General features: G+C 38.6%; 1 protein-coding gene across 3 annotated transcripts; it reads left to right on the plus strand.

The window, feature by feature from the left end:
• Window positions 1-608: 608 nt before the first annotated feature.
• LOC124261160 (testis-expressed protein 36-like) lies at window positions 609-27,358 on the plus strand. Of its 3 annotated transcripts, none has more exons than XM_046695489.1 (4): window positions 609-794; window positions 15,437-15,583; window positions 23,510-23,590; window positions 25,827-27,358. In XM_046695489.1, the coding sequence occupies exons 1-4, from the start codon at window positions 744-746 to the stop codon at window positions 26,292-26,294; spliced, it is 747 nt and encodes a 248-aa protein (XP_046551445.1). In that variant the 5' UTR covers window positions 609-743; the 3' UTR covers window positions 26,295-27,358. The 3 variants fall into 3 exon arrangements, with proteins under 3 accessions (XP_046551445.1, XP_046551446.1, XP_046551447.1); XM_046695490.1 differs by lacking the exon at window positions 609-794 and adding an exon at window positions 4,623-4,890; XM_046695491.1 differs by lacking the exon at window positions 609-794 and adding an exon at window positions 12,636-12,705.
• Window positions 27,359-27,703: the final 345 nt, after the last annotated feature.

Genomic DNA, 27,703 nt, shown 5'->3' on the forward strand with positions numbered 1-27,703 from the left:
ATTAATTTGGATAGATGTATACATATATGGAATAACCTCTGCTTCGTGTTACGGATTAAAAACCTTAAGTAATCACTTCCATTTCTGAAACATGAAATACTCATTCAATAAAAAGCAGTAGGTTCAGATGACAGAGTGTTAAAATGATTTAAAACCACAGAACTATATCTGTCTAAGCCATTCGAGAGCCTGTCTAGATTACATCATATTTGCCAGATGACGAGACAAAATCTAAAACTGCCCGTTGCACAGACCCATACATGATATTGGGGCCCAAACCTGTTTCTAATGAGAATACATCATCAACCTCAAGTACAGCACTTCTGAGATTTTGTCTTATGTTGTTATGCCCAGGGCATGTAATTAGATAATGTTCGATGTTTTCAGGCGTCTCCAAATTGTTAATCGCCCAATGGTTGGCGTATGAGTTGTCCCCTTTAATAACAACTGGGTTGGAACGCAACTTAAATTGCTAGCAACTATACAACTTCCTTCTCTTGAATTTAATCTTTCATGTCGAAAAAATATAACTCCCAACACTTAATCAGTGCAGTTGCTATGGAACTATTTATATTGTATCAGTGCGCAGAGTCCAACTCATTTGTCTGTGACGTCACAGGTCTGTTTGTTATCGCATTGCCAGCAGGCGATTAGTACGTGGTGTCGTTACGACCGACTGTATGCCAATGGAGTTCAACAACTTGACTCAGTTCACGGAATAATTTTTAATTCATTGGATAACGATGGCAAAAGGTAGAAAATATGCAAGGTGTACGAAAACAGACGGAATCTGGGTGAGTCAAACTATGCATTAATTAAAACAATGTTTGCAGTTAATTTCGTAATTATAAGACGTCAATATTGAAGAAATTAATTAACCTATTAAAACGACATAGCTTTAAGGTATATATGCTGTTAAGTATAAGGTACAAGTGAAAAAAACTATTGAGGTATTGAGTTGCAAATTTAGCATAACTATTAGAAATTGTATTAAAACATTATGAAAATGTCCCTTTATACAGTGTACGTGTTGTGTTCTATAGAGCACTGTGTAACATGGATCGTGGATTTAGCTACTGATTTCTGTCGATGAGATATAAATAACGGCTTGACATCAAAGTTATGAAGCTAAGCAAACATAATGAATCATGCAAGGAGATCGCAAACATTGCTGCATTGTCAGCCGTACATGCAAATAACAGCAGTATCATTGAACCGATATCGAACACTAACGATACACGGTAGCCTTTAGTTAGCTTCATTAGTTCTCTCTCCAGCGCGTTGCTATGATGGGTGCTTTCCGGTATTTGGGGAAAAAAGTTGGAATTCAAGCAAGATTAATGCATTTAATGTCGAACATCAAGGATCAGTATTCTGGTAATATCATCTAATGCCGATTATCCCCAACAAGCGTGAATGCTAAGATCATTTCGTTGTGAGTTGATTTCTAAAGCTTGTGCTGGCGTTTGAATTAATTGTAATTGATTCTCGAAGCTCTGGAAGCTTAGATGTGAGCTTCTGAATACTTTTGAGCTATACTTGAAAGCCTGTGAGAAATGTTTTTGAGGAAAACGTGAATACGCCGTCTAAGAGATTTTGAATTGTACCGAGTGAATTAATCTCGCTCAAAAGATTGCACGAAAGAGAGTGTGTGTGCGTGCGTTGGTTATAGAGAGGGAGTGGTGGTGGTGGTGTTTGTGCGTACGTGCGTGCGTGTGTCGAATCTGGACTAGGCAAACCAATGGCAATTTTTCGAGCTTCCACGGCGCAGACTGACCAACCGATCCACATGTGTTCCCTCCCTCTAACCACAGTGTCTAACGTTGCTGTACGTTTGAAAGCGATGATGAATACTAATGTCTACAGCGTGTTTTACACCGTTTCGCCATTCTTCGCTGTAATTTAAAACTAAGGGACAGTTATTAATTTATGGCCGGATGTGGGTGGGGGTGATGATGATTTCGGGGATGGGTCTTCACCAATTTTGTTCTGGGGAGGTAGGGGGTCAGCATTTGTGTACATAAAAATGTTAAAAATAAAATATTATGCTTAAAAAATATGGGAAGGGAGATACAACATATTTATTTTTTTCACCTTAGTCCAACAGCATGACGTAACCACGTGCTTAAACACTTCTTAGTTATCATCAATGGCGTTGATAAGCTTATCGCCTGATTACGATTCCCTGCTACTTAAAACACGCCAAAGCTTGAGATAAATTTTATGTTTTGCCCTTCACCGACTTAGCTATGCCCACCGGATTAACATAACCGGATCTTATACGGTCCAAGTTTCCTCTTAGCCGCTCTCTTCGGTGTAAGCATTTAAACAACCGACCTATCACGAAATGAACGGCCCATGTTTAGTTTTAATAGCGTATTTGTACATGAAACTGCTGTTTAAGAGTTCAGTCCGATATTTGACAAAACTCCTTAAACTGTTATCAAAGTTTGAGAATAGATATAAATATATATTTGATATTAACGTTTAGAGTTATCTTTATTGTTTCAGATAAGCTGTTTTTAGTCTTTAATCTGGCTTCATAGTTTATACTTTTAAACTTTCTTTTATATGTATAACATCTTTCACGTCAACGTTCCTATGTTAGTGGAACGTTCCTATGTTAGGTGGTATTAGAACGCGCCATTTATGGAATAGTCGATCAAACGATGTCTACATCCCACGCATAAAACCGTTTATGATTCAACGTACATGGACGCATTTGCTCAAATGTGAGAAAATTATTAAGTCGAAACTCAGACTTAAGTTTGTTTCAAGAAATCGGGGCCAGGTGGCTTTCGGATGACGAAAAGAGACATAGACAGACAGACAGATTGTTTATTATAGTCTCACCTCGTTACAGTCATTTTGATAAAAACGGACATACTTAATATATACATGATGAAAACTATACATAACCTAAGACAATATAAGCGTAAAAGTAACGAGCCACCCTGTACAGTTATGAGAGACTTATAACATATATGAAGACTGCGTTCTCTCATCGGACGAGTCCTGAGGGCAGGGACCATTGTTTACTGGAATATCTTACAATGCCGACTTCTCCTCAATGTAATACCAGCACTGTCTTAACTCTGGTATATATACTGAGGGGGAAAAAAAAGGGATCAAATGAAAGCACAACTGTTCCTTTAATTTTTTCCAGGTTTCTTCACAAGCTATAACATACAAAGCTTGTGAAGAAACCTTGGAAAAAAATAAAGGAACGCTTGTCCTTCATGTTATCCGTTATTTTTTCCCTCAGTATATGTTCTGTAAAACCGGATTAGCCCAAAGGCTATCCTTGCAAGAGACCAAGTGGTTGAGGCGATCGCCCGTAGCGCCAAAGGTCCGGGTTCGATTCCTCGTACGATACAATATGTTAAACCTGTTTCTGGTGTCACATGGCATGATGCTTCGGATAAAAAAAATAAAACAAAACTCACACCAACCAATGCACACATATAAGTGATAGCTCAGTTGCACCAAATGATGTGAAGACAGGTTGACGATATTGTTTTTTGAAGATGTTTACGAAAACATTTTAAAGTCTGTATTGAAATATATACACCACCATATCAAGATAGTTTCAATGATATAATACGCGTATCTGCATCCGTGTATCACTACATACTGGGTACCAGGGTGACCAGTTGCCTATGAAACAGAAAGTTTGTGCAGAGTTACTTCCCTTGGGTGTGTCATGATCCTAAGATTATGTGTTAGATTCTCCCTGATTATCATCCATGGTTTGCCGCTCTATACCAACGTAGAAGACTGGAACCACTTTAGGTATACCGCATACATATCACTATTAAACTGACAAGCCTTGATTTAAAAAATAAAATATAAAGCTAAAACACACATGCACATTCACACTAAACCCTTGACCTGGAGATCACAAAGCCCAAACTAAACACATGTCTTGTTTAATTAGTGTAAGAAGCGCTCGTACAATAAGCCATACATCCGCGGTGAATCATGTAGGCACTCAAACGTCTTGATTCTAAACCTGTACCACTGGTGGTGGGTGGTTGTAGATGAAGAAAAGAGGTAGTTGCAGCTGTCGCGATAGTCGTGTTGAAGTCACAATCATCCATAGGAATGAAAGGAATACATTTTGTAAAAACAACATTTATTAGGTAGCGTCTCCATGTTCTATTATTTAAACGAATCTAATTTTCCACTCCTTACAGAATTCAATCAATATTAAACTCGGGGGATATTGATTCGGGAGCTGATAACAAGAATTCCTTTATTATACAGTCCATTTTTTTTAAGCACTGCATATGTTTTATTCTGCTAACACAAGACGAGGCGAAATGCACCCAACGTTAACAGATTTACAAGATTACATTCTCCCGTGTTCCTGTAAGTCAAAGCTATCTTATTCACAAATCAGCTATTGAAAATCTTACGATCTAGCACCCTTATTTTTAAGAGACCGTGCGTTTAATTCACCACATTGTCACAAGTCCTATTGACGGTGACAACAACGGCTAGATATCAGAATACATATCTTTCGCGTCCCCAAATCCCGTCGATCACGTGACTGCATCGATCTATTGATATCCACCGAGGCCTGACGTCCCATTGATTTTTATCAAAGGAAATTTCGAGCATTGAGAAACACTACTGACACTTCGTTGGCGTGGGTATCGTGTAATGCTCCGAGGGTATTCGTCGTAAATGAAGTATTTAACTATCACAATGCTTGTATTTACCTCGACACTCTGACATACCTGTAATCAACCGACACATCTATACCGACGTTGTTTACCTGGGAGACGGGCAACGGGTGCCCGTGTTTCTGTTACTGATCTCTACTGAAGTCTTACAAATGTTGCACAAATCGACGCGGATTTCATAGATATCGGAAAACAAAAAATGGTGAGTTTATAAAACATTTTCCTATTGAATATTCTGATGTATCGATACATAATTAACTTGGAATATGACCTTCACTATTTCAAACAATAAATAGCAATTGCTAACAGACGTGTCAGCGGATTATATACAACAGAAAATGTTATTGGTAACGGAATAATACTTTCTTTCAAACACAAATATATTTAGGAAATATTTTGCTCATGTATATTTATTTTAAAATATGATAATTTACAGTTTGGTAAAACTTATCCAAACTGACAAACAGCTATTTCAAAGAGTTTTACAATATAATATTTAAAACTATTGTTAATAATGAAATTTATCTACATTTATTAATATTAAGTGTGATGTCATGTATATATCATTTTTTGCAAAACACCTATTGCGTGTATGTATACAAAGAAACATCTTAGGGCAGCGGAATCAGAAGACAGATAAGGAAGTAGACCGATAGTGAGGAAGTGGAATAAAGATTTGAAATGCTAGACGTAGGTACGGGTCTTCGTTGTGTTAACTTCATTATACGTTACGGCACCTCTGGATCCGTTATCAGATACTTTCCCTACCCAAATTTTACAAAAGTTAAATAACTAATATTATAAAATGGCAACAGATTACGTTATGCTGCCATGTATCCATTCAGCGAATTCAGGGACGGTGGGGTAGCCTAGTGGTTAAAGCGTACGCTCGTCACGCCGAAGACCCGGGTTCGATTCCCTACATGGGTACAACGCGTGAAGCCCATTTCTGGTGTCCCCAGGCGTGATATTGCTGAAATATTGCTAAAAGCGTCGTAAAACTAAACTCACTCACTCAGCGAATTCAAGTGAACCAACAGGTGATGTCAGACTCGTTCCACAAATGTCAAATTTGCAATAAACATCACCATTATTTATCGTTTAAATTGCATTTCCGGTTCTGCTGGAATTGTTATATCTGTAGAGATTATGATAATCAGTTCCAAGATACATAAACATATTCTCGAATATAACATAAAGTTAATGCTGGTTTCCATAGAAACAGAATGTCGTGACAAGAACAGCGTGCATTCCTGCATGTGTCAGTCAACAGTGACGTGACAAGGTGCATTTATAAACTACATATGCCTCAAGTTGCTATTGACACGACAGGAAGAAGAAGAAAGGTGTGGGTGTGTTACTGCAGGGTGAGAACACGTGCAGGTAACAAAGCGATATGTGTAAATGGGACGTTTGCGAAGCCCATAATCGTGATCGAATAGTTGAAAGCGTCATAAATGTGTCAACATCATTAAAACGAGATGTGCGTAAGTCTGTTTGTGTTTTAATGTTCAAATATCCATGTACCTGAAATTTGTCCCCGTGGCCAAGAAAAATCCTCGATACTTTTGTTCGACTCGCTCTCACATTTGAAGGAACGTGGGAGTGTGGTCACGAGAGTCACTATCTTTAGGATAATGCTTTTCTGATATATCCTTTACATGTTTCGGATAATTCATTTCTGATATATCCTTTATATCCGTAGGATAATACATTTCTGATATATCCTTTACATGTTTGGGATAATGCATTTTTGATATATCCCTTTTATCCGTAGGATACTGCGTTTCTGATATATCCTTTACATGTTTGGGATAATGCATTTCTGATATATCCCTTATATCCGTAGGATACTGCGTTTCTGATATATCCTTTACATGTTTCGGATAATGCATTTCTGATATATCCTTTATATCCGTAAGATAATACTATTTCTGATATATCCTTTACATGTTTGGGATAGTGCATTTCTGATATATCCTTTACATGTTTGGGATAGTGCATTTCTGATATATCCCTTATATCCATAGTATACTGCGTTTCTGATATATCCTTTACATGTTTGGGATACTGCGTTTCTGATATATCCCTTTTATCCGTAGGATACTGCGTTTCTGATATATCCTTTACATGTTTGGGATAATGCATTTCTGATATATCCCTTATATCCGTAGGATACTGCGTTTCTGATATATCCTTTACATGTTTGGGATAATGCATTTCTGATATATCCCTTACTCCGTATATACTGCGTTTCTGATATATCCTTTACATGTTTCATGATATATCCCTTATATCCGTTGGATACTGCGTTTCTGATATATCCTTTACATGTTTGGGATAGTGCATATATGCCCTTATTTTGATATATCCTTTATATCATTTCGTTGTAGGATACTGCGTTTCTGATATATCCTTTACATGTTTGGGATAATGCATTTCTGATATATCCCTTATATCCGTTGGATACTGCGTTTCTGATATATCCTTTACATGTTTGGGATAGTGCATTTTGATATATCCCTTATATCCGTAGGATACTGCGTTTCTGATATATCCCTTTACATGTTTGGATAGTGCATTTTGATATATCCCTTATATCCGTATGATACTGCATTTCTGATATATCCCTTATATCCGTTGGATACTGCGTTTCTGATATATCCTTTACATGTTTGGGATAATGCATTTTTGATATATCCCTTATATCCGTTGGATACTGCGTTTCTGATATATCCTTTACATGTTTGGGATAATGCATTTTTGATATATCCCTTATATCCGTTGGATACTGCGTTTCTGATATATCCTTTACATGTTTGGGATAGTGCATTTCTGACAGATCCTTTAAATGTTGGGATAGTGCATTTCTGATATATCCTTTATATGCTTGGGATAATTCTTTTCTGATATATCCTTTATATCCGTTGGATACTGCGTTTCTGATATATCCTTTACATGTTTGAGATAGTGCATTTCTGACAGATCCTTTACATGTTCGGATAGTGCATTTCTGATATATCCTTTATATGCTTGGGATAATTCTTTTCTGATATATCCTTTATATCCGTAGGATAATGCATTTCTGATATATCCTTTGCATGTTTGGGATAGTGAATTTCTTATATATCCTTTATATCCGTAGGATAATGCATTTCTGACATAACCTTTATATCCGTTGGATAATGCATTTCTGATAGATCCTTTGCATGTTTGGGATAGTGCATTTCTTATATATCCTTTATATCCGTAGGATAATGCATTTCTGACATAACCTTTATATCCGTTGGATAATGCATTTCTGATAGATCCTTTGCATGTTTGGATATAGTGCATTTCTGATATATCCTCTATATGTTTGGGATGCTCTCTCTGATATATCCTCTATATGTTTGGGATGCTCTCTCTCTCTCTCACACACACACACACACACACACACACGCCTACCTCTGGGTCCACCTTTAGGCATCCATTTTGTAATTTGTTGAGACAGAACCATATCATCGTGTGTTCGGATGCCAAATTACCGGATCACACTATTTTATGTTTCCATGTTTATCGGCGCAGTACCTAACCACCACTAAACATCATTTAAATATATAATACACCTCTCCCTCACTGAAATCCCTAATTTTTGCGTTCTCTGGCTAACACACACACACACACACACACACACACACACACACACAGTCCGTCACTGTACCCTTGCGTGTTTTCGCTGTACTACAACGCTGTACACGTCCCTGTGAAGAGTTGCCTCCCTTAGTCCTGCCAGTATCAGATGAACATAGGTTCGAATCCAAGAATCGCCCTCAGAAATACACCTATCCCGTCTCTGATGAAGGAAATGGGACTGTGGGGTAGCCCAATGGTTCAAGCGTTCGCTCACATGGTTACAATGTGTGAAGCAAATTTTCTGGTGTCCCCCGCCGTGATATTTCTGGAATATTGCTAAAAGCGGTGTAAAACTAAACTCACTCACTCACTGATGAATGAAATGATTTACGACATCTAAGGTCGTAACTGTGGCAGTCAACACAAAGCCTCAAGTATTCCGCTTGACCTACAGGTATAAACTTTACAGTGCTGGAAGACTAATTGTGTTTGTTGACGGTTTATGTGTTGTGTACAATAAACACTACAACGTGCATGTAATCGATCTGTGGCGGCCGATCTTTCCACAGCACTGCCAAAGGGGATTCAGGAAAAAGATATTTTTCATTGCACAGATTGCGACCTTTTCATTGTAAATAGGTTTCGGAGCTACACTGTGGCCCGTCATCACGTTGCAGCAAACCCACGAAGATCCGGGTTAGAATTGATCTTCAGCAACCATGCTTGTCGTAAGAGGCGACTAACGGGATCGGGTGGTCAGGCTCGCTGACTTGGTTGACACATGTCATCGGTTCCCATTTGCGTAGATCGATGCTCATGCTGTTGATCACTGGATTGTCTGGTCTAGACTCGATTATTTACAGACCGCCGCCATATAACTGGAATATTGCTAAGTGCGGCGTAAAACTAAAGTCACTCACTCACGTTGCAGCACCTTATGATTGGACAAGACGTGGCACTGTAACATAACGTTGTTTTCGAAATTGTTCACACTTAAAAAATATGAACAACGAAATGTAATACAACACAAAATGGCGGTCGATCAAACCTGACCTTTTCTTACAGCCAATGTCATATTCATTATTTTCTGATGGATTTTAAGCAGGTCTCGATCACGATCCATTTTAATTGTCTTTCTGTTTGGGTTTTAAGAAACACTACTTGAAACCGCTTTGAATATACATCACATTTGGGTTCTAAGTTCTAAGTTTGATGGGCGGTGGGGTAGTCTAGTGGTTAAAGCGTTCGCTCGTCACGCCGAAGACCCGGTTCGATTCCCCACATGGGTACAATGTGTGAAGCCCATTTCTGGTGTCCCCGCAGTGATATTGCTGTGGAATATTGCTAAAAGCGTCGTAAAACTAAACTCACTCACTCACTCGATATCAGTTTGATTCAACGACAGTTCTTCTCGGAAGGTCCGGGTTAGAATTGGTATTTAGCAATCCAATTGGGTTTGCTCAGGTTCGTTGAATTAGCTGATACATGTCATTCGATCCCATCCTTCCACCCTCGTATCTTCACAGACCCCGAAAATATTACTGACTTAAGACCACATTGAAGATTTTATTTTGCGTTGGCGGATCCAATGGGGGGGTGGGGGGTAGGGATGTGTGTGTGTGTGTGTGTGTGTGTGTGTGTTATTAGGTTTCGAAAATCCCTGGACCCCCCCACCCGAAAATGACTTAAGACCAAAAGATTTTATTTTGCTGGATCCGCCCCACCCCCTCAAAATTCCTGGATCCGTCCATGCATCGTATGGCATCGCAAAATCCAATACACAATCCTTATACGAAAATGGTTACATTTAATGTTGACAATCACTGACAGCATTCGGCCCAATATTTATTGGAAATGTCGAGTACAAATAGTACCTTATCGTTACGGCTGTCTAAAGAGTGATTTATGATCCTAACAGACAAACAGATTTTAGGATTGAGTTCGTTCAACAACCGCAGGTGTATTCCCTCAGGCGATTCAATTCCGACTCGAATAAATCACATAACGTATATTGATATGCGCGGTTTTATGACAACCAAAGGGGAGTAATTGCTTTGAGTTGAAATTTATACATTGAAGTTTGAAGGACTAACAGGTAAGAAAGTCTATCGCCTTCGTTTTAGTTTATGGCCGACCTTTGTTACAAATGGATTTATGTATCGGGTTACGTGTGAATAGAGAAGAAAGAGCATTTACGGCGATAACCTTTGTCAGCTTTGAGCAGTTTCAGAAGGACGGGAGAAAAGGGATATACATGTGTATGTGGCTCGGGAAATTTGCAATACAAAACGAGCACAGATTTGTTTAGAATTGTATGGCAAATAGCCGTTGTAAATATATGTACAATGCTACGGATTTGTTTACACGTGGACATGGTAAGCATCTGTTGTGACGATGGTGTGTATAGACAGGCTGTTTATAGATATTTTGAAATAAAACACTTATCAAAAGAACGGCTCTGTTGGAGCATTCCGGATCGCTCGGATATTTCCGTTACCGACATAATACCTGACAACGATAGAGTATCGGTGTCGTCTGAATTGTCTATAAACCCACACAAGCCGACAGTTCACATATATACTACTCAAATTAGTTAAGGAACACTCATTCCTTCATACCATGAGTGTAGCGATATGGAAGTGATCCTTAACTTCTTTTTGGTAGTGTGGCTCGTACGGCATGACGGCCACTTTGAGACTTTTCAAGCCTAAATTATGGATAAATATTATGGATATATATTTTTATATAAAATTAACATAACACAACGACTACTCAGGCACCGTGTTGTATTGCGTTCACCACGTGACCTAGTGAAACTAGTTAATGGTGATCATGCTGTTGATCACTGGATAGCTGGAATATTGCTGAGTGCGGCGTTAAACAACAAACAAATATAATGGTGAGTGACATAGTTTGGTTTTACGCTGCTTTGAGCAATATTCCAGCAATATCATCGGGAAACTAGCTAATAAAGCACCAATGAGACCTATAGGGTTCAGGTGAGACGAGTGTCTCCATTGGAGACGATCTCAAAGTCAAGTCGGTAAGAGTAAAGCATCTGATTGATTGATACTACGTTTATTAAACCGACTTATTGATCATGGGCGTAATATTGCCACGGTGAGTCTATTTTACCTTGACGTACTGATTATGATTACAGCAGCCATTAATCATTAGAACCGATAAGATGGTTCACTGTTATCAAAAGTAATTCTATGTGCAGAGTTGCTTCCCCTGGACGTGCCGGAAACCTGTGATAGTGGATTCGAATTCCTGTTTCGCTCTGATTATGTTTGTGTTTACTTTATCTATGAGTGTGCATATATATCGTGCTAAACGCTTACGATCTGCTTCAAGATTTCCTCAACAACATGCCACGTGTATGGTACTGACACGTTCAGGTGTATGCTACTGAGATGTGCAGGTGTATGGTACTGACATGTTCAGGTGTATGGTACTGACATGTTCAGGTGTATGGTACTGACATGTTCAGGTGTATGGTACTGACATGTTCAGGTGTATGGTACTGACATGTTCAGGTGTATGGTACTGACATGTTCAGGTGTATGGTACTGACATGTTCAGGTGTATGGTACTGACATGTTCAGGTGTATGGTACTGACATGTTCAGGTGTATGGTACTGACATGTTCAGGTGTATGGTCCTGACATTTCAGATGTATGGTCCTGACATGTTCAGGTGTATAGTACGGACACGTGCAAGTGTATGGTCTCATTCCTTAAAATCATATTGCTTGAACTTATTCTTTAGATTTTACTATGTGGCTTCCTATGAGGCCATTACATCCAGATGCATGTCCTCTATACTTATATGTCCCGTTGGGATTCAGAGGCAGAATGGTACTACATGTTTCCAGGTTGACTGCTGTCATCATTTCATGAAGGTCGTACCTGATGCCTCCAGTACTGACATGTGCGGATGCAGAATAATTTGTCTGAGCCCATCATTTCAAAGGTCGTACCTGATGCTCCATACCCCTGGCCCAGATTCAATTACTCACACCCCGCTGTGATAAACTTAGCGGCATTAAACAATATTCATTCAGTCCACTTCATGTCCTCGTTGCCACTTATCAATATATCTGTAATGCCACAACCTAATATGCAGCGATGTTTATTGATTAAATATCTAACTGCGCGGACCGGAGTTAAGCTATCTGACACGAATATCATCCCAATAAAACGGTGTATTTATCGAACAGTCTAAGCATACGATACCAGGATTACCGGACCGTGAGTCAAGTAACTGCTGAAATATTTATCGACCTACAAAAAAGGTGTAACCTGTACTTGCCTAGTTACAGAGTACGCAGTCATTGTCAGGATATTGATTAAACCCATTAGAGACTGACTGCGAGGGAGAAGCTGACGTTTGATGTTAGGTATGTATGTTTTCCTCAATGTTCTTTTCAATACACTTTTACATACGTTTAGACAACGAAGATATCGGACCGTTTTGAAATATCACGCATTTGTGAAATCGATGCCGCGTATCAATCGACGCTTTGTGATCAGGTATACATGTAAGTTATGCAAACAAGTTATTGATAATAAGAAATCCTCAGATCATGGTTTAGCAGTAACTAAGATCTGATTTCAGGAAGATTAGACAAACAAAGATCCATGTTAGTTTATACCATAATCTGCTATCTGAAATTTACTTATAGAAGTGTTTAATTTACGAGCAAAGTTCGTCTACAAACACCCTTTGCTCATTTCAGAGATTAAACATTAATTATATATTGAAGGTCGTTAAGTTTTAGGGTCGCTTTATTATTTGTAATAACAACCTTTCTTACAAAAATCAACAAAACAGATGTACTGACAGATGAACTGCAAACCATATTTGTAAACATCTCTGAAGTTAAACTGAGATTGGTTTTAAGCCGCTTTTAGCAATATTCCAGCAACATGAACTGGGCTTCACACATTGTACCATATGGGGATTCGAAAACATCTTCTGCCAAGCTTTAAACTACCCCACCGCCCCCTGAAGTTAAACAGTGAAAAATATGATGCACCTTCACTTTATGGAACGTGATCCGTTGGTTCGATAATGTTCGTGATCGACTGAATTGGAAAACGTGACAGCACATGGCTGCATTGGGGTACAGACAAATGTAGTTGAAAATACTACACTGACGTACAAAAGAAAGTTTACCTGTTTTCGGAGATCTTTTCCACAGACAACAAAAATAAAAAAGACAACGGAAATGTTAAACCGAAATGTTTTGTTTGTGAATTTACATTAAAAACCACTGTGTACGTGTTTCCCAAACACCCCAGATATCGTGAAAATAATCCCAAAGAACCAAGTGCGTACTTTCTTTTGTTTGTCGGTATATTTACATATTCCTGTAGCGATGGGGTCCGTGTACAGTTCCGCTAGGTTACAGCATGGAGTCGATAGCATGTGATATATGTTTGCTTTATGTAGCTAGACATACAAAAGAAGCACCGTGTACCAGGTTAGCACATTCTGTTAGTACTTGTGTACTGGTCTAACCCAAGCGAGGCTAAGGGTAGCTCATGCTGGTCTGGACAATGAGGCTTGCTGCAGTATCTGAAAATGAAAGAAAACTCTGGGCTCATTTTAAATCAATTTTTCTTAAAATTAATTTAGGAACTGTTTTGTTTCTCTCTTTCAAATGACCCGTGAAGATCCGGGTTAGAATAATGATCTTCAGTAACCAATGCTTGTCGTAGAAGGCGACTAACGGGATCGGGTGGTCAGGCTCTCTGACTTGGTTGACACATGTCATCGGTTCCCAAATACGCAGATCGATGCTCACTGGATTGTCTGGTCCAGGCTCGATTATTTACAGACCGCCGCCATATAGCTGGAATATTGCTGAGTGCGGCGTAAAACTAAACTCACTCTTTCAAATGCGTCAGTTTCTGAGAATAGATATTAGCCTAGGCGAAGGGTAACAACTTCCTGTTTTCGTTCCCGGACTAACTTTTGTATGTCCAATGTCACCCAATGCGAATGAATTTGGATAAAGCCATACATGAACAATACTAATTAACGAGGGGTATGATTACACAGCTGGTTCAGGATGGCTGACAGTCGGTGTACAATACAACGGGGATTATTGGGATAAGCGTATTATAAATAATGGCAATTACGTCATTCCTGACATGGCATTCCTACATGTTAAGTAGCCTTTGGACTTCAATGTCTATTCACACAACGATTGTCCCAAATCGGTCGCCATGACGAAAGTAGCCCTCTTACGCTGAGATAAGTACACGTGTGTTACACTCAGGAACATCGACAGGACAGATGTGTTGAGTTAGGACATGAGAAACAAATCCATTAACCAGCCTGGTTCCATGGGTTTGCTGCGCAGACGCATAGTGGCGTCAGCAGTGAAGCGCCAGCACAGCATACCCAGAGAACCAGTCTGACAAACAAACCGTAAAAAGCATTAGCTCGAAGCGCTCGTAAAATATTAAGAAACTAAGTATTGAAGAGAGCAGCAAATGGAATCAGCTTGTGGTTGGTATACGGGGTATCAACGAACCTTCAAATGCTCTTTCACTTTTATTTCTTGATACGGATGTAGAAATGATATTAGAGTGTACCCTCTTGGTATTCCGTGCATGATAAATACGTGTATGGTGTGAGAAATGGAAAATACATGTATGGTGTGAGAAATATGAAATACATGCTAGTTGTTTGAGAGGTCATGCACTTTGACTTAGTTGATACATATGTCATCGTATTCAAACTGTTTAGACCGATGATCATGTTGTTATTTACTGAATTATCTGGTCCAGATCCGATTATTTACAGATAGAAGCCCGTAAAATTGGTCCGCCCTAACCCATGATCGTCGACTAAAGGCATCGTTTGTCAGGCCCGCCGACTTGGTTCACATCTGTCATTGTATCCCAATTCCTCAATCAATGCTCATGCTGTCAATCACTGGATTGTCTGGTTACAGACCACCGTGATATACATGTAGTTGCTGAATGCAGCGTTAAACAAAAAAACAAATAGATCGCCTTCACACAGACACAAATAGATCATCTTAGATGGATCTGCCATACAAATAGGGGTGCACCTGACGTTAATGCCTCCCATCAAAGTTTCTTTGTCTGTTACAGTATCGCCATCGAGGCTTGGAGCCAGGTGTGGCGGATATGCAGAGAGCGGCGGCAACAAGTACAGGGGCCATGCTTGTCGGGCCGTTCATGGACGACAACGAATTCATACCACAACCCCCGCCTCCTCCATTCAACGTGAAGAAAGACGTGAGTTGTAAACTGGTTCTCTGTCTATGTGCGCTGACTTTTTCAACGCATTATTAGCGGTAAACGCAATATTTTAGTAAGAATCGGTGGGACCAGACGACTTCCGGTTATCCGGGGCAAATGTTATGCATTCAGTCCGGGATGACAAGAATTTTGAAAAAAATACCCACAAAGCAAATATGACAGTCCGCATTCCCGGGAACGAGAGTTAGCTAGCGATCAATCCAGGTCTAACCGGAAGTCATGCTCAAATTGATTTTACGCAACTGAATAATAAAAACTTTGTCAATATACAGTCAGTACCGCAGATGAAGATTTTTGGGTAAGGTACGAAATTATCAATGTTCTATTGACTCGATGCCTTGGAATTCCTGTCGTCTGTCTGCCAGTCAATAACCTCAGATTGTGAGACTGAAACAGAAAGTCTGGAAATAGAGACGAAGCATTAAGTGGAATATTCAGCAAAGATAATAACTTCCGGTCCTTACCGAGAACATATGATTCGGCTGGGGTCATCGGAAGAAAACATCGATAAACTGACACGGATAAGGAAGTTGTTAATACACGATCTGTGTTTGTCAACCCAGTTGTATACAGGTGAAGTGTGGTTATACACTGAGTCACTGAGTGAATGTTGTTAAATGCCGCAATCAGCAATATTCCAGCTACATCCTGTTAGTCAGTAATAGTCACCCCGTCTAGACCAAATATATAGCATGTCTTATTATGTTAACACGCATTTGGCCAATAATACCTCCACTCCAGCCCCTTAAGCCCATCAAGCATAACATTTTATGTTTAAACGTTCAATTGTTATGATGATTATTAATCAAAACTGGGGCGGTTGGGTAGCCTAGTGGTTAAGGCGTTCGCTCGTCATGCTGAAGACCCGGGTTCGATTTCCCACATGGGTACACACATTTCTGGTGTCCTTTTTGATACCTTTCCAACTGATGCCTTTTTGTTGGAAGATCTCCAAATGTCCCCATCACAGGTCATATCACACTAACCGAGAGAGATTGATGACGGCTTCATTTCCGTGAAATAAGCATGGGTTCTTGAGCCAAAGGGGCGGTGGAGTAACCTAATGGTTAAGGCGTTCGCTCGTCATGCTGAAGACCCGGGTTCGATTCCCCACGTGGGCTGGGCACAATGTGTGAATTTCATGTCTGGTGTCCCCCGCCGTGATATTGCTGGAATTTTGCTAAAAGCGTCGTAAAACTAAACTCACTCACTCACTAATCAAAATTGTCCGACAAAGGAAAGCATACGCATGAAAATTGGATTTGACTTTAAAAATTACAAAAGCTGTAAAAAAAATATATAAATACTGCAAACTCCAAGTCCCAGATTCAGTTATGATGAGGTCCAAATTACAGCTTCGATACCCGCATGAATAGCAGTAGTTATTTGCTTTATTTAAAGTCGCACGCACAACTAAGGTATTTCGGCGACGGGGTAGTACACGTATTAAGAAATGAGGGGGAACAAAAAATAGAAATTTTGAAAGAGTGGTGTTACTACCCAAAACAAACAAACAAACAAACCAACAACTGAATATTAAGGGTAATTTGAATGGGAGGCCGAATTAAAAAGGTAAAACATCTGAAATAGGTAAAGAGAATTACAGTTTGGAATTTAATATAGATGTACAGGCAACGTTATATACTTCTTTTGCCGGCAGTTTATTTTGTGGCTACCCTCACAAGACAAAGACAACATCTCATTGTTACACGGGGCCAGAGTTACAATATCTGGACCAAAGTTTACCAGACCGTGACGGCAATACGCCTCTAAGGGAGTTATTTAACCAGAACGCGTCTGTTCGCTGGAATTCTCCCTCCTTTCTCCCACACACAATGGCGCATCCAGCACCAGGAGTCGGGGCCGTTGTTACACGTGTCGAAGAGGTAGCTCGCGAACCCGGCGACTGCCTCAACTAATCCCCCGACAGAAGGACGGATTACTCGCAACATGGTCTTTTTTATCAATGTCATCTCAAACACGTTCATACAAATGTTAAGTTGAGAATCGTGACGCTTTGATCCAGTTTAAGCCCCACTTGTTATACACGTTAGGGGCCTCACTTCGGTGTATTATGGCCATGGTCAAGCACTGTATTATTGGCCTACATACGTATGAACAAAGCAAATAATTGGTGTTATGTAATACGATACAAGTACGATATTTTGTCTATACACTGAAACATACTGTCTTAGTTTGTGTGTGTGTGTTTGAGTGTGTGTTTGAGAGAGGGAGAGTATGTGTGTGTTTGAGAGAGCGTGTGTGTATTTGAGAGATAGAGTAGGCCTATTTGTGTGTTTGAGAGATAGAGTAGGCCTATTTGTGTGTTTGAGAGCATGTGTGTTTATTTGAGTGTGCGTGTTTTTAGAGAGGGAGAGTATGTGTGTTGAGAGTGTGTGTGCGTCTATGTATATGTCTGTGAAAGTTTGAGAGAGTATGTGTGCGAGAGAGATAGAGTGTTTGTGTGTTTGAAAGAGAGTGTGTGTGTTTGAGAGGGAGAGAGAAAGAGAGCGTGTGTTTGGAGAGGGAAGGAGAGAGAGTGTGTGTGTGGATGTTTTAGTGTGTGTGTGTGTGAGAGAGAGAGAGAGAGGGTGTGTGTTTGAGATAGATAGAGTATTTGTGTGTTTGAAAGAGAGAGTGTGTGTTTGAGAGGAGAGAGAAAGAGAGAGCGTTGAGAGGAGAGAGAGAGCGTGTGTTTGGAGAGTGTGTTTGAGAGGAGAGAGAGAGAGAGTGTGTGTGTGGATGTTTTAGTGTGTGTGTGTGTGAGAGAGAGAGAGGGTGTGTTTGAGAGAGAGTATGTTTGAGAAAGTGTGTTGTTGAATACTTTTAGACGAGCTAATGTGTGTTGTTATTATATTTATGTATTTTGTGACCCTCGTGGTCAAAAATCAACCAACACCAGCATAAAAATTATTTGGAACTTAGTTTAAAAAATGAATGCGAAAGAGTACCAGATATTGAGTCTTTCGAAGAAAAGGCAGTGGCGGGAGTAAATATTTTCGAATGAGAAAACATGGAAAATGGATGCCAGCCTACAAATTTGTTTTGTTAGCTATATACTTTCCATCAAAAGTTTAGACTCACTGGTGTAAATGTAGCCACTTACTTCAAGTCAACTTTTCTAAACTAGATTTTGCAAAATATTCCATGCTGTGTAAAGGTACTGTTTACACATGAACTGATGTCTTGTAAAACAAATTTGTTACATTGAAACCATTATTGTCATTAGTTCAATAAATAATGAAACTGTGAAAATTGGTGAATTCTTAAAGAACCACTAAACTTTGTTTTTTTGTTACTCTTTTAACCATTACATATGAAAGATTTGTGATTAGTCTTATGCGGAACACCAAATTTATTCTTTAAAAACTTGTGGTTAATTAATACCGAGCGATTAAAAGTGGCCAAAAAGTCGCCTGCCTCCCTCTCGCCCGCCAACAAAACCGCAGACAGGTTACGTAACTCTGTCGCCAGAGCACTGCAGTGACGTCATATGAGGAACGATTTTCAGTTAGTTGTATAGAAAATGTGTAGCACGCTCATCATTTTGATGATTTCTCGACATCAACGACGACATGCCGAATCGTTGCTTTGTCGTCAATTGCTCCTAGGGGTCGGGCGATGGTGTCCCCATGCACAGATTTCCACAGGACCCCGCAGTTCGTGCTAAATGGGTTATGTTTGTGAGTGCGAAGCGAGCGTTGTGGAAGCCTGAAACGATATCTTACTTGTGTTCAGATCGCTTCACGGAAGTTAAAGAATCAAAACTACTTACTAATTCTAGTAAAATATGCATATGATTGATGACCATACAAATTTTCTATGACACAACTTGTAACATAACGATTTCTTCCTCGGAAGTGAGTTTGTGGTCGAAGTAACAATAATATTGTAAGTAGTATTATATTCACACCCACCTCGCTGCCACGAGAGAAATTGTTATGTTATACGCTATGTCATGCAAAATCCTATTGGCCATCAATAAAATACATATTTTACTACGAGTAGAAAGTAGTTTTCATTTTGTAACTCGGTGAAAACAAACCTAAATACCATTTATCCTCAGTCTGGCGGATGTTCCCGACAGAATCGCCGCCATTTTAAAAATAAAAATCTGTTAGAATTAATGAGATTATAGTTTGTTTTCATCAAGTTAGAAAATCAAGACTACTTTCTACTCGTAGTTAAATATGTATTGGAATCATAACCAAACCGATTTTGCATGACACAACTTATAACATAACGATTTCTTCCACGGAAGCGAGGTGGGGGTCGAAGTCACAATACTGCGCGACAAATTCCTTCTACATTCCCATGGTTAATGTCCATCACCAGTATGTAGATACTAGTCAATGTGCGTCTGTATATTTGGTCTTATAATCCTAATTAGTTTATTATCATACTTGTATGCATTTTGAAACTAAATAAAAAGCAGACGATCTGCTGATACTTATAGTGAATTTATAACAGAACTGTAATATCTAGACATTTTATAGTTTGCCAATGTGAATCATAATTCGCACACACACCCTAGTGCATGTTGTCTGTCTCATTACACTTCAAGGCGAAAACAATGATTATGCTAAATGCTACGACAAATGAATAAAAACAAAATGCAAATATTAAAATTAAAACAGATTAAAGTTATAGGAACAATATCAGGCCATCACCTTGTTCGAGGAATGTATCCATCAATATCCACAAAACTGTTCCAAATGATGTGTCTTTGAACAGTTTAATATACAAAAAAGTGATAAATCTTTTCAGGTATTGGTGTATAGTCTCATTGGTCACCCAAGATAGCACACCTGGCAACTGATTGCATAATGTCCGCCATTCTTTGAAAACGGTAATTTAGTTAGCCAATAATGAGCAATCAGTCACTGTATTGGCGGTTAATCCTTTGAAAGAAGGACGTTGTTTTTACGCAGACACCGACACGACAGAGTGTATTCAGTATAGATTAGTAAATCTACATACATAAACACTACCTTTTGACAATTCCGCTGTGTAAGATAAAAGTAATTAATCAATCAGCGTGTTATCGGTTAATCCTTTGATCGATGTTTATAATGTTGAATATTTACTCCAGACACAAGAAATGCCAAATGGGAACCTTTGTCGGGTAATCTAAGTGTCTTACCACTAATTATACCTGTTATAAATTCATTAACTGACCATCAAGTGAATGATGACAAATAACATGTGTGAGGTTTATACCACCTAACACGGGTTACAACAAGGGAGTATTAATTGCTGTATTGCATGTGAAAACTTATGGGCCGACACTGTTTGAGAATACAAACAGATTTTTACATGACATGATTAATTATCGAGGTAAAAAAACACAGAAATGGGATCAATTTGGATCAGTCATTATACAAATAGGGCCTAACGACACCAATCGATTTTGACAGAATCGTCTATGAAAACAAGTTGTAACTCGGAAACTAGGCAAAGCAGGAGACAAAATTAAATGACAGTAGATTGTGAGAACATATAGCTTTAATTTTCCACAACAATTGTCACGATTTCAGGTTTATACAAGCCTGTAAACAAGATAATTTAACCCCTAAAATGTAGATGAATTCTGCATCGGCCCTCAAAGCTATTCCTCATATGACGTCACAGAGGCGCGCCGCTCTGATTGGTTGAAATTTCGTTCGCGGGTTAGAACTGTGCACTGTTGTCAAAAAGGTCGATTTAAGTCAATTAAAGGTCGAAATGAGTAGTTTTAATGACGGGGTTTCATTTATAACGATGCCAGTCAGTGATTTATGTATTTGTACCCCCTAGGGTTTATGTGACCTTTAACAAAATTTTACACCAAAACGCAGCTGTTGACATGTGAGATATTTGCACATGCTTTTCAGCAACTTGATGCATGATCCTCGTGCAATTCATCTGCATAAGGTTTGCAGTTAGTTCCCCCAAGTTAGTGGAGAAATTCATCTTCAATGTAACCATATGTATATATGTAACATATAGTGAGTGCTTTAAGTGAGTCTAAACTTTTGATGGGTAGTATATTTGATTTGATATCTGTACTATTTATTTTATCAAACACTGACGCTCTTTTGTAAATCCACTTTTTAGAATTTAGTTTTTTAATAAAACACACCGCTCCCTGTTGTTTTCACATAATGTACCATGATTCCGTGACAGGCTGTTAATACTAAACCCACTGTTGGCGACTCTGACGTTGTAAGCTGAAACGCTTTGTTTGTTCGACTCATTTGTTAGTTCGGGATATTAAAACCACCGTGACACCAATACTCTACATTTACCATGACATTTAAGATTAAAATATGTCCATTGTCCTTCAAGATAAACACGATTATAAACCGAGATTGGCACGAATTTCACTCTGTCGCTTAAATGTGTTTTTAAGAAAACATATTCAAAGCAAATGTAAAACACCATATTAACATTTTAAGATCTATATTTTAGTTAAAAACACAAAAATTGAGTCGGTTTCTATGGATACTGTTTTGCGTGAGAAATATGCATTATTTGAGGTACATTGTACAACAGGCAGCGAAGATTAAAATTCCTTTTAAACATGTTGATTGGCTTAAAGCTTTAGTAATAGAAGTCTTTAAGCTGGGTATCGGTTTTGAGGAAGTTGTTAGGGCAAGTGTTCTGCTAATGGCTTCTGCTGAAGCCTTTTGTTATTTAGGAAAGTGTGTTAAATAACACTGGGTCTCCGGGTGGAGTAATTATAGGAATTCAGGAAGTTCAAACCCATTTAGTTTCTTCGCTTGAATACATAGCTGGAGTGAATGCCCTTACATTATCATCACCATTAAATCATCATCATCGTCATCATCATCATCACCATTATGAGAACCCAGCTATGCGAGTTAAGGAAACAGAGTTGTAGTTGAAATAGACAATGAAGTAACGAGCACCTATAATCTAAATTCTGTGAAAAATTTAAAAACACGTTTTCCTTTCCTTTTCATTCACTATGGAAACTAAATAATGAACGAATTTAAACTGCATGAATAAATATCAAATCCGTGATGTATTGTTATTATACAATATTTTATCACCATGATATCTAAAACAATTATTTGCAGTGTTTGCGGTTACGTTTGATTTCGAACATATCGACTTCGTTTCGTTTTAGTCAATTCAGCTTTTCACTTCTACATCAGATCAATTTCACTGCCACGTTGTCAGTGAAACCTGGGTATTTTAAAACAAAAGTGGATCCCGTTTTACTGAAATAATGGTTCATTTGCTATGCATAATAGAAAAAACCCATCATGGCCCATCTTCTTCTAAAGAATATAATTGGTTTATTTGACTGAAAACTAAATTGAGCACCTCTTTGTCGGAACAAATAATTGAGCTCAAGCTTTGGAAAAGTAACCTTTAACGGTTTGTAAAATGTACATCATTAAGCACAAACAGTGATACTTAAGTTGAAAACCTTTAATTAAAAAATGAAACACAAATACACATGCAATACATCCGGCCATAATCTCTCGCTACAGATCAACACAAAGTATCGTTATATGAACTTGTATAGCCATAAACCTTATAATAAAATGTATGAACCTCAAGTGACAGAAGTATCAGACAAAGCAGGAGTGATTATTTTTACTTTCCTATTTTTACTCGTATCACTGGGCTGTGCTTATAACCACTGTTTGCTACCCCATATGGCAGTTAAGTGACTGAAACTCGTGGTTTACTATTTAAGGGGTCCAGAATAAGGAGGTTTTACTAGGAAGGGCGTCTGAAGTTACGCCAATTCTCTTTGTATGGTGCACGCATCAATTTAAAGTCATTCAGCTCGCGGCGTTGGCATCTGAGGTTCAATTGTCGATTGCTAACCGGTTCAGATACGGTTCGTTTGTTAAACTGACTCCATTGTGTTTTTTGTTTTGGCAGGTGAATTACAAGAAGTCTAACCGGTTCAGTAACCATGACAACAGAAACGCCTTTCAGGATCACGGAGTGTACCTCGGGAATGTAAGTTCGAATTTGTTCTGATATCAGTTCATTGTTCTACTGGATATTCTGGTATTCAGATAAGCATACTGCTTGTTTACAAATCCGGTTCCACTTTTGGAAATAAATGTTTAAAGCATACGACGTGGAGATGCTGGTTACACTTCCGTGTGAGCCACAGTATGCGAGATCAATGAAATTGTCACAAATTCAGTTATAAATGAAACGTTGAGTTCAATTTGTAATGAAGTTCATACAATCACATTTTTTAAATCGTTATTTTATAAAGTTGTTAATGTAATCGGTACTGAAACAAAACAAGCTTAGATTGTCAAAGACTAAATGGGATTTTCTTTGTTGAACAGCAGATATAGAAAATCTTTAACTTAGTCATTGTTTCTCATAGGGGGCAGAACAGATGACAGATGTTTGGCTATATATTTCCAATCTTGCCCTTCACTGTCAAAAGTCCTGGTCGTATATCACTAACAAATTACCTTTTATCACGTGACTCAACTAAACGGCCAATACTATTGTTTGGTTAGAAAGCGGACAAAGACGCTGATATGACGTCACAGGGATGAGTTCAAGGATCACAAACCTGTTTCCTGGTCGAGATAAAAAGCCGGATCAAATTGTTTGACCAAAACTGATTGTTATTTTAACGAGGTGAATTTGACCAAAACTCTAAACAAATATATCGAACCAAATGAAAACTAAGTAAATCACTGTGAAAATATTTGTTTACGTGAAACATCGACAATCATTAGTATAGTTAGGGACCGTTCATAATTTATGGCTGGGGTGTGTGTGTGTGTGTGTGTGTGTGTGTGTGTGTGTTTATGATTATGATTTTTATGGAGAAGCATGTACAATGTGAATGACCCCCCCTAAAATTTATGTACAAAATAAGTGACCCCTGCATGCCATGTACAAAATCAATGACCCCCCCCTTCCCATAATTTCTAAGCATAATTTTAAACATACTTTTATGTACAAAATTGCTGACCCCACCTAGTACGTGTGTACAAAATTGATGACCCCCCACCCCAGCTCCCCAGAACAAAATGAGTGACCCCCTCTTAAAATCATCACACCCCTTATTATTATGAATTATGAACGGTCCCTTATGCTACACATTTAGCTGTAGCTTGACCCCAGAACATAAATTAGAAATTGAACCTAAGTCCAATTTAGAACGAATTGGCATGTCTGAATTACATCAATTCCTAAATTATGCATTGTTGTGGCCTATTTGAATTTTATTTCTCAGATACTTATTTTCAAGTAAGATTATCATATTTACGTGACCACATCTCAGTCTGAATATGCTTAGTCTGTCTCACAGTCACTGCGCATTATGTTCCCTTCTGCCGAGCCCTTTCAGCAATGCTTAAGCCCTAAATGAAGCAAGTCTAGATTTCCTCAGAATCTCCCATCTCATTAGGGCTCCTTTTCGATTTAAAAGGGATTTTTGTTTCTATTAAAATTATATATATCCCGAGACTAAGTTTTAGTCTAGATTAAGCTGCTCATGTTCGGATATTCATTAAAATTTTGGTATCTCCGTTGACCAGCAGTTATACTTGTAACATAAATGGCAGTCACAATCCATATCCCTTTGTTTAATGAGTCTGTTAACGTCTAACTAGAAACCATTCACAGCAACGTGTTGTATACTCGTCCAGTGTCGAGCGGCACTATTCCTAGCGTCACACTATTTCAGCGTTGAAAAATTATAGCGTTGAAATGTTTTCGTTTTTCCATATCAGCATTGCGCATTATTTGCTTTGAAAATAAAATGACAAGAAAACTGAAAGTCACCTACGCAGCTTGTCGGATATCTTCGGACAATAAGGGTAATTAGTTGTGTCCCTAATTAAATTGGATCATGGACCTACAATTCCCAAGTCACCTCCCCGAGGTCAAGGCCATTGCACAACGTTCCTTCTCAATCGATAGTACTGCATAACTTAACTGAAAATTGCAGGTGTAACGTTTATACTGTGACGCCTCTGCCTTACTGCCCACTGATTACATCTTAAGCGTGATCTTTATAAACATATATCAATGTACCTTGTGTTCTTTTAGAAGTGGCGGTGGGATAGCCTTATGGTTAAAGCGTTTGCTCGTCACTCTGAAGACCCGGGTTCGATTCCCTACATGGGTACAACGTGTGAACCCCCGTGATATTGTTAAAAGCGGCGTAAAACCATACTCACTCTTATGTATTATTATTATATTTTTGGTTTTTAAGGGTCGCGAAACACGGCTTCTTGGACGACGTCTTCTCAACGTTGATCGTCGTCTCCATGAAACCAACAATAGCTTTCTCTCCCACCAAACGATGCACCCAATACAAGTGGATCAGAACAGCTTATACACAGCTTCGTTTCTCGGCAAACCGACCAACGAGCCACCAGTTCACCGGAGATTCCCGAAGGCCTACAAAGAACCCCAGGAAGGAAGTATTAAGCTCGAAACATCCACACCCTGCTGGTTCAAGGCACCGGAAGTTCCCTATAGAACAGCTCTTCATGATTTAGCTGTGACACAGGAACCCTTCCTAGAACACAACCCATGGAGATACTCAAATAATGCTCTGAAGCGAGTTTACCCACCTTATGATAGAAAGAGCGAACCTGTAGTGAACAATACCTTTAATCGGTTTGGAGCCGCCTTCACTGACCCCAGGCCTCCTAGCCATAGACGGTCTCAGATATAGTCCTTGTTTATTTGTGCGTGTAAATTTAATGGTTTTTTTAACGCGGATTTCGATGTCAATTTATTAATTATGCTTTCGTAATGAAACAATAAAACAACTCAGATGTCACAGAATCAAGTTACGTTTCGGAATAATTTCCTGTTCTGGGTTTTTCATGGAAATGCACATGCGCATGGGACTGATGAAAACAAGGATCGTTCTCAAAGTAAGACACGAACCCGTTAATCTCAGTCCTGCCTTAGTGTTTGAGATGTGCGGATTAATAATATGTTATGGTTAACTGAAACACAGTCTAAATGTACAGTTTCGAGTTTCGTTGTACAAACAGGAACTATTCTGATACTCCCTTGAAATGGTCATGTATTACTGTGCAGTTGATATAATGTGTTCGTGATATTTCGGTTTTCATAAGATCAGATTTCGTTTTATTTCCTTGAAATTCTAGTGGAATACACATGGCTGTGTTGGTCACGTGAGATATTTCAAGCTGATCTGTTTTCGACAAGGAACAGTTTTTGGAACAAACAAGTCTCCATCCTCTTTGGTATAATTTCTGTCCACTAATGTCTGTCACTTTGGAAAATGACATTTATAATTTTCTGGAAAGAACTCAGAATTTCTTTCATTTCGTGTAATTTCGATGAAGTTTATTTTTATTGTCAATGTCGTATTTTTTATCACACGGACTGAAGATACCACGGGGCACTCCAACTTAAACATTCAAGGTAGAACTTGAACATCATGAACTATTGATTGTTTGAGATCGTTTTTTTAGGGTGTGGGGGAGGGATCGGTTCGCATGTCAGTGAAGGTTCAATGTCTAATGATTCATATTTTGGACAGATTCTAGCAGATTGTGATGATTCATGTAATGTGTCTATGTCCGTGAAGGTCCAGTTTGTATTGGTTCACTTTATCGAATGCATATTCAAAGACAAATGGGGAAACGAAGTATTATAAAGCCAGTATTACTACGTTTATATTATTCACATTTTCTGTGATATATTGAAATGCACACATATGCATAAGATGTTGTTTATCTAATTAAATAATTTTCACAATTATTATTTGTTATCTTTTAGTATGTTTTAGTAACACACCAAAACGACCTACTGAAGATACGCAACACATGTTAAAAAGAAAATAGAATAATGATATTATACCGTTTACTAGTATGCTGTTTTTTGACGGACTGTGTTCATCATAGAATTTATTCTTTTGTGTGAAGCCGCCATCAACCGACAGTTTCAGCAGTATTGCTGTTGAATAAGAAAATGATTCTCAAGGCCAATCTCGTTTTTAACATTTATTTTTCGGATGTCTTACATGAAAAAATCCGTCAAGTGAACAAAATCAATTCAAAATATGTTTATAAAGTTCTTATCAACTAATGGTTTGCTGGTATGAAA

Source organism: Haliotis rubra, unplaced genomic scaffold (genome assembly GCF_003918875.1).
Source record: "Haliotis rubra isolate DU_JTF1 unplaced genomic scaffold, ASM391887v1 Scf79, whole genome shotgun sequence".
In the NCBI taxonomy this organism is placed as follows: domain Eukaryota; kingdom Metazoa; phylum Mollusca; class Gastropoda; order Lepetellida; family Haliotidae; genus Haliotis; species Haliotis rubra.